The sequence below is a fragment of the Danio rerio genome, chromosome 17 (genome assembly GCF_049306965.1).
Source record: "Danio rerio strain Tuebingen ecotype United States chromosome 17, GRCz12tu, whole genome shotgun sequence".
In the NCBI taxonomy this organism is placed as follows: domain Eukaryota; kingdom Metazoa; phylum Chordata; class Actinopteri; order Cypriniformes; family Danionidae; genus Danio; species Danio rerio.
Window position 1 is genome coordinate 57,544,688 of NC_133192.1, and position 13,670 is coordinate 57,558,357.

General features: G+C 38.6%; 1 protein-coding gene across 7 annotated transcripts in view; it reads left to right on the forward strand.

Annotated features, from left to right (window-relative positions):
- The window catches only part of myt1lb (myelin transcription factor 1-like, b), a 159,892-nt gene that overhangs the window by 91,869 nt on the left and 54,353 nt on the right, over positions 1-13,670 (forward strand). For 4 of the 7 annotated variants that reach the window (XM_073927656.1, XM_073927658.1, XM_073927661.1 and 1 more), the window contains 2 exons: positions 5,826-6,427; positions 9,769-10,213. In XM_073927656.1, the coding sequence (XP_073783757.1) occupies positions 5,826-6,427; positions 9,769-10,213 (1,047 nt within the window). The remainder of the gene's footprint in view (positions 1-5,825; positions 6,428-9,768; positions 10,214-13,670) is intronic. The other 3 variants (XM_073927657.1, XM_073927659.1, XM_073927662.1) reach the window with 1 other exon arrangement.

Here is a 13,670-nt window from a genome sequence, read left to right on the forward strand (position 1 = left end):
TCTTGGTTAAATTTTTAAATGTATGTCAGTGCTGTAAATGGGAGAGAAAGTTTAACCTGGTGTTATAAAATCAGTCAGCTGCATCTGACGCTATTGCTGTGTCTTTAACGTAATGTGATTACCCAATTGGTCGCAATTCAATAGAACTAGTAACTAGAAGCTACTATAGTAACTATATAGTGTATAGTAACTACATAGTGTATAGTAACCATATAGTGTATAGTAACTACATAGTGTATTGTAACTACATAGTGTATAGTAACTATATAGTGTATAGTAACTAAATAGTGTATAGTAACTAAATAGTGTATAGTAACTACATAGTGTATAGTAACTATATATAGTAACTATGTAGTGTATAGTAATTACATAGTGCATAGTAACTACATAGTGTATAGTTACTATATAGTGTATAGTAACTACATAGTGTATAGTAACTATATATAGTAACTTTATAGTGTATAGTAACTACATAGTGTATAGTAACCATATAGTGTATAGTAACTATATATAGTAACTATATAGTGTATAGTAACTAAATAGTGTATAGTAACTACATAGTGTATAGTAACAACATAGTGTATAGTAACTATATATAGTAACTATATAGTGTATAGTAACTACATAGTGTATAGTAACTATATATAGTAACTATATAGTGTATAGTAACTAAATAGTGTATACTGTAGTAACTATATAGTGTATAGTAACTTTATAGTGTATAGTAACTATATAGTGTATAGTAACTACATAGTGTATAGTAACTATATAGTGTATAGTAACTACATAGTGTATAGTAACTATATATAGTAACTATATAGTGTATAGTAACTACATAGTGTATAGTAACTATATATAGTAACTATATAGTGTATAGTAACTACATAGTGTATAGTAACTTTATAGTGTATAGTAACTATATAGTGTATAGTAACTACATAGTGTATAGTAACTATATAGTGTATAGTAACTACATAGTGTATAGTAACTATATAGTGTATAGTAACTACATAGTGTATAGTAACTATATAGTGTATAGTAACTACATAGTGTATAGAAACCATATAGTGTATAGTAACTACATAGTGTATAGTAACTGTATAGTGTATAGTAACTACATAGTGTATAGTAACTATATAGTGTATAGTAACTACATAGTGTATAGAAACTAAATAGTGTATAGTAACTATATAGTGTAGAGCAGCGGTTCTCAAACTTTTTTCATCAAGTACCACCTCCGAAAAAATGTGTCCCTCCAAGTACCACAAAAATGAGCAGTATTGAAATACAGTAGCGAAGTAAGTCCAGTAAAGCAGCTACAACTCTGCACAGTTACAAAAAACGTGGCAGATTACCTCAGAAATATAAGCTATATGTCATATATGACATATTATATACATCATTTTTGGTAAATTTTAAAATGTGTGTAGCATGTACATGACATATTTCATTCCTTCGCGTACCACTAAAAGGAAGCCTGCGTACCACTAGTGGTACACGTACCACAGTTTGAGAACCACTGGTGTAGAGTAACTGTATAGTGTATAGTAACTACATAGTGTATAGTAACTATATAGTGTATAGTAACTACATAGTGTATAGTAACTACATAGTGTATAGTAACTGTATAGTGTATAGTAACTATATAGTGCATAGTAACTATAAACAACAATTTTTTTTCTCTTCAGTAGGTTATGGATAAAATATGGTAATTGTTATGGTTGAATAAAAATAGATAGATTTTTGGAAATCACCAGGCAACCCCCCTTTATTGTCCCGCGACCCCTCGATGGGTCCCGACCCCCACTTTGAAAACCACTGCACTAGGTGATCTGTACGACAAGCTCCACCTTCTCCTGGACATGTATAAGAAGAACATTTACCTAAAATGTACAACAAAATAAACCCAAAGCAACGTGTTTCAGATTTGCAAAAAACTGTAAAAAAAAAAGTAATAATAATAAAAAAGTAGCGCCCTCTAGTGGATTTGTCATCTGAAAATGCAAAGGGATGTACTTGGAGCAATGACTTTTTTTATTTTGAAATGAGGCATGTTTTTCCAATGAGCCTGGGCTGGAACTGGTATAATTAGTAAAAGCATTAACAAAAGCTATAACAAAAGTAATGGCCATGAAGAGCTTGCCGTAAACAGCTTAAACGTAATTGAATCGCACGCAAGATGCCGTTCTTGCCTCTTCAGCATCAGTATGGTCTGTTTTAACCTGGTTTTCTCCTGAATATTTGCTGGTTTGTTCTGGTGGTCTGAATGTGTGCTGAAGACAGCGGCAGGTGTGAGATGTGTCTCTTCCACTTCAGAAACTCATAGCAGGACAGACCTGACAGAGCCTTCCAGTCTGAATAACAATCACACTCCCGCTCATATTGGCATTAACCCCTGTTCTCCGCTGTGTTTCCTTACCAAAGATATTGGCTTGTCTTTAAATCTAGTAAGCAGACTGTTGTCAACTGCATGCTCACTAAATGGGCAGCTTTTTAGTGCTTTCATAGACACTGGCTCATTAACAACCAGTCAAAAGCGTTGCTCTGATCTGTTCAGCGTTCTGATGTTGCAAGTAGATAAGATAATCTATGCAATAGATTACACAAGTACTGAGAAAACAGTGTTGCTTATTTTACATTTTCTATTGATGATTGAAGAATAGGGCGATGCGGTGGTGCAGTAGGTAATGCTGTCGCCTCACAGCAAAAAAGTCGCTGGTTTGAGCCTCGGCTAGGTAATTTGGCATTTCTGTGGGGAGTTTGCATGTTCTCCCTGCATTCGCGAGGGTTTCCTCCGGGTGCTCCGGTTCCCCCCACAGTACAAAGACATGCGGTACAGGTGAATTGGGTTGGCTAAATTGTCCCAGTTGCGGCTGGAAAGGCATCCGCTCCGTAAAACATATACCGGATTAGTTGGTGGTTCATTCCGCTGTGGCGACCCCGGATTAATAAAGGGACTAAGCCGAAAAAAGAAAATGAATGAATGATTGAAGAATAAGATTGAAAATCAAATTGATTCATTGGCAAAAAGGTGTAAGGTTAGGGACTGGTTTAGTAGTACTGGTGGGTTAAGAGCTGATTATGGTTATGGACATGTTTATTCGTTTCATCCCTGCCAACATTTGTCTCTGAAGTTCTAGGAAACCGAGGAGAGGTGTTGGGTGTTTGTCTGAATAACACAGTTGAGAACTGGGTTAGTAACTGTACTATGATAGTAACTGTACTATGGACTGGGTTTTGGGCAGCCGCTGCGATCGGATACTAAACCAAAGTTGGCGACGCAGGGGTGCTACAGACTGTACTAATAAAGCTGAGGACCAGGGGCAGGGTGAAATTACAGGAGTGTTCTGGGAGAAATAACAAAACGGGAGGGTGGTGGGAGATGGGTCTGAAATATGGGAGACTCCCGGGAAAAACGTGAGTATTGGCAGGTATGATTGGGCTTAGTAGGTAATTGTCTGGGTTAGATGGTAATTCATCAGGGTAATAAATGCACATTAAAATAGTCCCACTATACAGTAGTAAACATTTAAAGTGGATCATCACCTTTCATCAAAGCAGTTCTAAAGCTTTTGAACAACACCTATTCTTGTGCTTGGACAATTCTAAAAAACATTTTTGATTCACTTCAAAGTATCGACTACTGTAGGTCCAGGTCCCACTAGGTCTTTTTGAACCACTATGTGCAAAAATATTACAACTTACAATGTTCAAGTTGGAAATTATGACAGAATTACTGTATGGGTGTTTTCCAGCACTGAGGGTTCATGAATTAGTAGAAGAGCATCTGCCGCATAAAACATATGTCAGAGTAATTGGTGGTTCATTCTGCTGTGTTCACACCTGATAAATCAGGGCGAAGCTGAAGGAAAGTGAGTGAGTGGATTGAATGTAAAACATTCGTCGACACCAGTGGTTCTCAAAGCGGGGGTCAGGACCCCCCGAGGGGTCGCGGGACAATGAAGGGGGGTCGCCTGGTGATTTCCAAAAATCTAATTATTTTTATTAAACCATAACAATTACCATATTTTATCCATAACCAACTGAAGAGAAAAAAATTGTCGTTTATAGGTACTATACACTATATAGTTACTATACACTATATAGTTACTATACACTATGTAGTTACTATACACTTTATAGTTACTATATACTATATAGTTACTATACACTATATAGTTACTATACACTATGTAGTTACTATACACTATGTAGTTACCATACACTATATAGTTACTATACACTTTGTAGTTACTATACACTATATAGTTACTATACACTATATAGTTACTATATATAGTTACTATACACTATATAGTTACTATACACTATGTGGTTACTATAGACTATGTAGTTACTATACACTATATAGTTACTATATATAGTTACTATACACTATGTAGTTACTATACACTGTGTAATTACTATACACTATATAGTTACTATATATAGTTACTATACACTATGTAGTTACTATACACTATTTAGTTACTATACACTATTTAGTTACTATACACTATATAGTTACTATATATAGTTACTATACACTATATATTTACTATACACTATATGGTTACTATACACTATGTAGTTACTATACACTATATAGTTACTATATATAGTGACTATACACTATGTAGTTACTATACACTATGTAATTACTATACACTATATAGTTACTATATATATTTACTATACACTATGTAGTTACTATACACTATTTAGTTACTATACACTATTTAGTTACTATACACTATATAGTTACTATATATAGTTACTATACACTATATATTTACTATACACTATATGGTTACTATACACTATGTAGTTACTATACACTATTTAGTTACTATACACTATATAGTTACTATATATAGTTACTATACACTATATAGTTACTATACACTATATGGTTACTATACACTATGTAGTTACTATACACTATATAGTTACTATATATAGTAACTATACACTATGTAGTTACTATACACTATGTAATTACTATACACTATATAGTTACTATATATATTTACTATACACTATGTAGTTACTATACACTATTTAGTTACTATACACTATTTAGTTACTATACACTATATAGTTACTATATATAGTTACTATACACTATATATTTACTATACACTATATGGTTACTATACACTATGTAGTTACTATACACTATGTAGTTACTATACACTATTTAGTTACTATACACTATATAGTTACTATATATAGTTACTATACACTATATATTTACTATACACTATATGGTTACTATACACTATGTAGTTACTATACACTATATAGTTACTATAGTAGCTTCTAGTTACTAGTTCTATTGAATTGCGACCAATTGGGTAATCACATTACGTTAAAGACACAGCAATAGCGTCAGATGCAGCAGACTGATTTTATAACACCAGGTTAAACTTTCTCTCCCATTTACAGCACTGACATACATTTAAAAATTTAACCAAGAATAGACTTGGGTCTGTTGGTGTGTGTGCGCCATTGCATGCAAGATTTCTGTATTTACAACCACCTCAGAGGATATTGGGGGTCGCACGTCACTGGCATTGTCATTTTGGGGGTCACGGGCTGAAAAGTTTGGGTACCCCTGGTCAACACGATGAGTGCACTGCATCAAATTATTAATTAAAAAGATTTTTCAAAGTGGTAATTACAATACATCACCATCTGAGAAAAGGATTCATTTGGATGTTTTCACACTCTTGCATTTTAGAAGCTAATCAACACTATAGCCTGCTCTCTTTGATTTGATTGGTCACCTCAATCATTTCATTACAAACGTTTCTCTTTCACAGAGAGTGACCATATGAATTGCAGCCCCAGTAGACAAAGCCCGTCCATGGAGAAGGACAACAACAACAATGATGAATATGACAACTATGACGAACTGGTGGCCAAGTCTCTGCTTAACCTGGGCAAGATTGCAGAAGATGCTGCTTACCTGGCCATGACCGAGTCAGAGATGAACAGCAACTCTTCGAACAGCGCAGAAGAGGACGAGGAGGAGGATGAGGAGGAGGATGAAGATGAAGAGGAGGATGAGGATGAGGAGGGCTCAAAGAAAGGGGAGCTGAGTCTGGATGTGAACAGCGATGTGGTGCGGGAGACTGTGGACTCTCTGAAGCTCCTGGCGCAGGGTCACGGAGTCTCGCTCTTAGAAAACCTCCATGAGAATCACTATCAGGAGGACGGAAGTGAGAATACAGACTGTGGCAACGGAAATGGGTCCACGGGTAATGGACACTGTGGTAAACCCACTGCTAATGGTCAGATGGTTGAGAAGAGTGACGAGGAGGTCTGTCTCAGCAGTTTGGAGTGTCTTCGCAACCAGTGCTTTGACTTGGCACGCAAGCTAAGCGAGACCAAGCCAATCGAGCATCTCAACAATAACCAGCAGGTATGCATGTTGTTTGATATTTGGGGGGGGGGGGGGGGTGGGGTGGGGGGGGGGTACTGTAACTGTGAGGTTTAACCAGCCTGCTCTCACAAGAAAATGTAAGTAGTGTGTAGTTTTGCCAGTTTAGTGGCTAATTCATGTGAATTCGTTTGAGTTCAGTCGTACAAAATTGTGCGATTTTTAAAAAGTAGGCGTGGCACCTAACCCCACCCCTAAACCCAACCATCATTGGGGGATGAGCAAGCCGTACTAAATTGTACGAATTAGATCGTACGAATTCATACGAATTAGCCACTAAATCTTACGAATTGCTGTTAGATTGTGTTGGTTTAACCTCTGAGCTCCAAAACATCAACATTTTGCTTTATAAATGTTAAGAATTCAAAGAAAATCTGAATTTTGAGATCTGAGCAACACAGAGACACAACTATTGGAAATCGCACACACATACGTTCGACAAATAGGGGAGCATATTCATGCACTTCTTTGAACAGCACCAAATACATACACTTAACGTTGTCTATGATTTGTAATTTAATATGTTTGCATCACCTATTTTTCTCCGAATGGTCAACCTCCACATGGTGTTTTACTTGTGCTGCAGAGTGCTCGGGTTCAAGTCCAATGTAGCACGTTTTTCCACAAAAGAGATGTAAAATCAAGCTAAACTATGTGGCGGCAGTGTACTTTTTTCTCGCGTCTGCTTTTGAAAACACTATTGGTTGGGTTTAGGAAAGGGTTTAGCTCAGTTGTTCGCTAGCTGATCAACAGTGCGTTTTCCACACACAACGACGTAACTCGTGGCTGAACTATTATAGTACGATGCATCGTTTGGGAAAAGAACGATGTAGTGACGAGTGTTTCCCAAAACTCCTAGTTTCTCTGTCGCAGATCCATCGCTTAAACCACGTTAGTTATAACGTAAAACGCCCATAGTGATGAGAGATGAACCCCATCATTTCTTTTTACATATTGTATTGTTTTACACGTACACACATTTAAAATAAAAATCCAATATTCATTTTGTTAAAAACATGCACTCGCTTTCCATATTAATTAAAATATATGCGTTTCCTTTACTAACATTATTGAGAACATTACATATTCTATTTTAAAACATAAAATCACTTACAAAAGCTAACACCTATTCTAATATTATATATATAATCATATCAATAAATAAATAATGAGGCGATTTATTAATAAATGTAATTTAATATTTATTATTTATTAGGAAATTTAAAAAATCTACTTTAATAATAATATTAATAATATAAATGATGATGATGATTATTATTATTATTATTAAGTAGGATATTGTTTATTTATATTTTAAATAAACTCTGCTTTTACAATTTGACACATGTAAACCACTGCAGAAAGTTCTAATCAACAGGCCCATGTCATATACAGTACAGATACTTTATAAATAACCCACTATACATTAAAAGTATTTGCGTATGCTGTGTTTTTTGTTTTTACAAGCTTTAGAGATATAACGTAAATTCTGCTTTTAAATAATAGGTCACCTATAACTTTCGCCATGAGCCACGGCTGTGTTCCAGATGGCATCAATGTTTTCAAAGTGCACTGCGAAGCGAGCGCAATTGTAAACATGAAGATTGCTAAAACTGAACTGTAAAAATAGTCTGAAAGCAAATTACACCTAAGATAGATGAACTTAATACTTTATTTAAAATAATTTCAAGTTTAAATGTTCTAAATGAATAGGGCATAGGGGAGATAACTGAGAATAGAACACAGCCAGAAACTATGTTTCTAACTACAGCTCCAGAGGTGTAGTTACAAGCATACACATTTGCGAAGCAGTTTGCGAATGTTCATTGGAACGATGGATTTGGGAAACATCAAATTAACGAACTATGTTTGTAACAACGGAACTTGCAACCTTAGTGGGCTAACGTACAATATGTGAAATATACAAAATCTATAATAAGTAATTTATTTCATATTCACAAATATGTAAACATGTAGCGCCCTCTAGTGGATTTATCATCTGAAACGTAAAATGAAATGTTAAATTGGGGAAAAAATTAAACAGGAGGGCAAATAATTTAGGGGGGCTTATAATTCTGACTTTAACTGTATAAAAATGTATTTTAATAGTTTATTAATAATTAACTAACTCATTCTAAATTATCTTAAAAACAACCAACCACGCTTGGTTCGTAAATATTGCGATACTTAATTTAGTAATGAAAAATAAATCATTAACAAAGTATGCAAGTACAATTATTAAGTACATTATGAATGTGGTTATAAGTCAACAATAAAGCATTTGTAGTTGCAGTTATAAACTGCTTACTAACGTTTATTAATGTAGAGTTAACGCTTAACAGATAATGAACTCACTAGATGCTAATGCTTAGTAAATGATTCATAGTGTGTAGTTATTATAAAGTGTTACCCATAATTTTTATGATTTCAAAATGATTATGAAGTATGAATCAAAACGTAATCAATGCACAATCAAAACATGATGCAAGCGGTGCCTTATAAACGAATAAAACATGTTTAAAATCAATATGAATGCTAACAGCTATCGAGTTTCATTAATCTATTTGGTTACCACCAAATAGTCATACTTTAGCAATGCTGTTACCAATTAATAAGGAAACCAGTCAACCTAAGCTCATTCTGAAAACGTTGCCCCGCGAACGTTTCTGGAGACTGCGATTTACGTGGCCGGAGGTACGTATGGCCGCATTTCGTTTTTTTCAAGCGAACGCTATGGGGCAGTGTGATGCCGCTCCTCTTTGCGCTCGCCGGCTAGGCTGATGGCTCACCTCCTACGTGTGGAGGGCTTTTCTGCCGCAACCAGTTTGTCCGGTTAGCTCGTCGTGTTACGTCGGCGGAGCGGAGGCTCGGAGGAGGAGGAGTTCGACAACTGGGTTCGAGTCCGGGGAAGAGCGGTTCCAGAAATCAGATAAGACAAAAAACAGAATTCAAAAAATAAAGCGAACAAGTTCTTAACAGTGTGATAATGCGGTGAAAACGCGGTCAAAATCGGACAAGGGCTTTTGTTTTTCTGCACGGCTTTCGTAAAACGTCGCTTGGGCTTAGGGAAGAAGGAGGAGGAGGTGGGTGGCTGGGTCGGCCTATCGCTCGACAGTGGCCTCCGGCGGCTTTTTATGCGAGAACAGCTCGGGCGCGAGAGTTGGATTTGCGAAAACAAAAACTGCACAAATACGTTCCTCCTGGGACGTATTTTGCGGTCTCCAGAAAAGTCCGTGGGGCTACGTTTCCAGAATGAGCCTTGGTTGAAACAACTCTTCTTGTTAGTTAACTGTTTGCCATTTAATCGCATGCATCCCTTCCAGCAGGCTCTTCATATTTACCAAGAGACCCAACAGCAGCAGCAGCATCAGCATCAGAGTTCTGAGGAGTGTCGTGTCCTGGAGAGGAATTACTCCGACATGGTGAACCTGATGAAGCTGGAAGAGCAGCTCAGCCCACGATCCAAGACTTTCTCCAGCTGCGCCGCAGAGCACAAGGGCTTCCAGGACTGCGATGAAGACACCACTTCCGTCACCTCAGACCGCTCGGAGGATGTTTTTGACATGACCAAAGGCAACCTGTCACTACTGGAGAAGGCCATAGCACTGGAAACAGAGCGGACCAAAGCTTTGAGGGAAAAGATGGCATCTGAAGCAGTCAGGAGAGACAGGCTGCATTTGCATGAAGATGCTTTGAGGCACAGATATGCAGAAGAGCGGAAGGTGCGTCTGCACCATGACGGCCTAAAGAAGCCCTACTACCTTAAAGGTAATCTCACATGTTTATTTTTAATTCAAGAATAATTAATTAATTAATAAAACAAATAAAACAAACTGAACAAAAGGCATTACTATAGACACACACACTCACAATACAGTTTTCCATATTCCTTTTTGAGCCACAGTATCACTGATACAGCTTCTTCTATTGATGCACCTTAAGGTAAATATTACATTGCTATTGCTGTCTATTGAAGGTGTGTGTGTGCTGTCAATACAATTATTGTTAATATTAATATACAAGTATTATTCTAAATAAATAACAGAAATCAACCCTTAATGGGACTGGAAAACCGTATAACAACTGGAGTGATATGCTAATGTTACGGAGGCCAGCTAGTAAGTGCTGTGCAGGTAAACCTCACTCCTCTAAAGGTGCTCTAGCGACAGACACTAGAGGCCATGGTCTTTAGACTCCTGGTTAGAGCAACCGACTCCTATGCGGAAGGTTGACGGTTCGATACCTGCTCGGAGCGGGTTGGGTGGCGTAGGACCGGCGGTGTTGCATTGGTGCCGTGACCCTGATGGGAGTGATGTTTAGGGGGGTGAGTGTAAAAGGGGCCAGCTAGTAAGTGTTGTGCAGGTAAACCTCACTCCTCTGACCTCTATAGGTCCTCTGGCGACAGACGCTAGAGGCCATGGTCTTTAGCCTCCTTGGTAGAGCAACCGACTCCCATGCAAAAGGTCGCCGGTTCGAGCCCAGCTCGGAGTGGCTTGGGTGGAGTAGGACAGGTGGGGGTTACATTGGTGCCGTGACCCGGATAGGAGTGAGGTTTAGGGGTGTGAGTGTAACGGAGGCCAGCTAGCAAGTGCTGTGCAGGTAAACCTCACTCCTCTGACCTCTATAGGTGCTCTAGCGACAGACGGTAGAGGCCATGGTCTTTAGCTTCTTGTTAGAGCAACCGACTCCCATGCGGAAGGTCGCCGGTTTGATACCAACTCGAAGCAGGTTGGTTGGTGAAGGACCAGCGGGGTTACACTAAGATCACTTAAGAAATCTTTTGCATGAATATTAGTTACGACAATTCTAAAGAATACAAATAACATCTGTTTTATAGAATTATCTGTTGTCTTAGACCTGACTCATGGCCGAGAATTAATGTTATGAAGTCTTAGCTCCCTGACGCATTATTCCTCCTTTCTGCTTTTTAGCCATGCTTAGTGAAAGTAAAGAATCGTAATATTATATAAACTTTAGCTTTGTCGACTTGCAAAACTCGCTGAATGCAGACACCTCTGCACAAAAGGCTGTTACTCCGGTTTCACGGCGAATGAGCAGCGCGTATGTTATCGGTGTGCATGCAAACAACCGGGTTTCCCACATGAATGTGTGAGGCGCATGGGAATGGTTTTCTGCGTGCATGCGTCAGTTTGCGTTGTTTTGGTTGCACGTGGAGAGCGTGTGCAAAATATGCCAACTGTGAACGGCCCCTAATGTTTTTATTCTTGGGTTACCACTCTAAGTTAACACACTTGCATAAAGTAAATCGTATCCCAATGCTTTCACTAGGGGATGTTTTATTATTTTTTTTATTGCACTGTCTCTGTGTGTCGCCCCCAGCAAGATGACCCTCTGGGCAATTGCCCAGAATGCCCATGACTAAGGGTGTACTCACACTATCTACAGTTGCCTTGAACCGGGCCAAAGCACGCTTGTCCCCCCTCCCGTCTCCCCCGACGTCAAGCACTCACATTACATTCAGGCCTGGGCATGCTTACGTCATCGACGCTGCGCTGTTCAGTAAGCGCTTTCGCTCAGCACAGTGGAGATTTCTTCAGTTACATCGTTGGATATGCAGTTATACACAGTCAAATATTTCGCCGAACAGATCCGCCGCTTTTGACACTCATAAACAATCATAAAGCCCTCGTGCTGCGGGAATGAGGAGGTCTGCTGAAGGTGCAGCTGTCGTGCAGTGAGAGGTTTGCGTCTTTAATAAACTACGGCAGTTTGCATTCACTAAACAGTAAAAATGATTAATAAATCCATATGAAACAGTCCCGTAAAAGTCACGTCTTGCTTTCAGTTTCGGGCTCAGGCACGTTTTGCACTCACACACAAGCGTACCGCGCCAAAGTCCAAGTGAACCGCGCTCAGGCTCACCTCTTCTAACCGGGCCAGGGCCGGCCAAGTGAATCATGCCTGAGCCCGATTCAACGCACTCACACTTTTCAAATGATCCAGGAAACGGGTCTGGGCACGGTTCGGATCGCATAATGTGAGCATAATGCCCCTCTGGGGAGGGGCAGTCAACCAGCACCAACAATAATTTAGTGGCTGCATTTGATTTATTTATTTATTTAAATATTGGGGAATTTACATAAGTACATTTAAATTAATAATATCAACAGCAAAATCATATTGGGGTGGCCAGAGTTTACCCAGGGGTGGCTCCTTGGTGCGCCCCTGGTGTACACTATGGATGGGTCATATGATGTTCTCTCAAGACTGGACTATTGCAACTCTCTACTAGCCGGGCTTCCAGCTAACTCTATCAAGCCTCTTCAGCTGCTCCAGATCGCAGCAGCACGAGTGGTCTTTAATGAAGCTAAAAGAGCACATGTCATTCCGCTGCTCATCCATTTGCACTGGCTGCCAGTTGCTGCTCGCATCAAAATCAAAGCTCTGATGTTTGCTTACAAAGCGACTTCTGGCTTTGCTCCTTCTTATCTGCTCTCACTTCTGCAGATGTATGCGCCCTCCAGAAACTTGCGTTCTGTGAATGAACGTCGCCTCGTAGTTTCATCCCAAAGAGGGAAGAAATCACTTTACCGAACTCTCGCATTCAATCTGCCCAGTTGGTGGAATGAACTCCCTAACTGCATCAGAACAGCAGAGTCACTCGCTGTCTTCAAGAAACCACTAAAAACTCAACTATTTAGTCTCCACTTTCCTTCCTAATCTGCAGTTGCGTCTCTGACTCCACCGCTAACTGTAATAAAAAAATAAAAATAAATAAATAAATAAATAAAAATTTACACTTTACATACCTGAAACTTGCCTACAGCACTTCTTCACTTCACTTCTCTTATAGTTGTGTAAGTTGCTTCCTTGTCCTCATTTGTAAGTCTCTTTAGATAAAAGCGTCTGCTAAATGACGAAATGTAAATGTAAATGATAAATAGCTGTGTTCTTAAAATGTGTTTGTGAAGTTACAGCATAAAATATCATTCATTATAGCATATCAAATGTTTGAGTGTGAGTAAAAATACATCTTCTTTAAATGCAAATGTGCGTCAGTTAGCGTCAAACTTGTTCAACGTTAAATATTGTGTTAAACCAGCTGCAACCCATCACTGTGAAACATCCACACACACCCATTCACACACATACACCACGGACAATTCAGCCTACAAAAATTCCCCTATACCACATGTCTTTGGACTTGTGGGGGAAAGTCCAACCGGAGCCCCCGAAGGAAACCCACACGAACAAGAGGAGAACA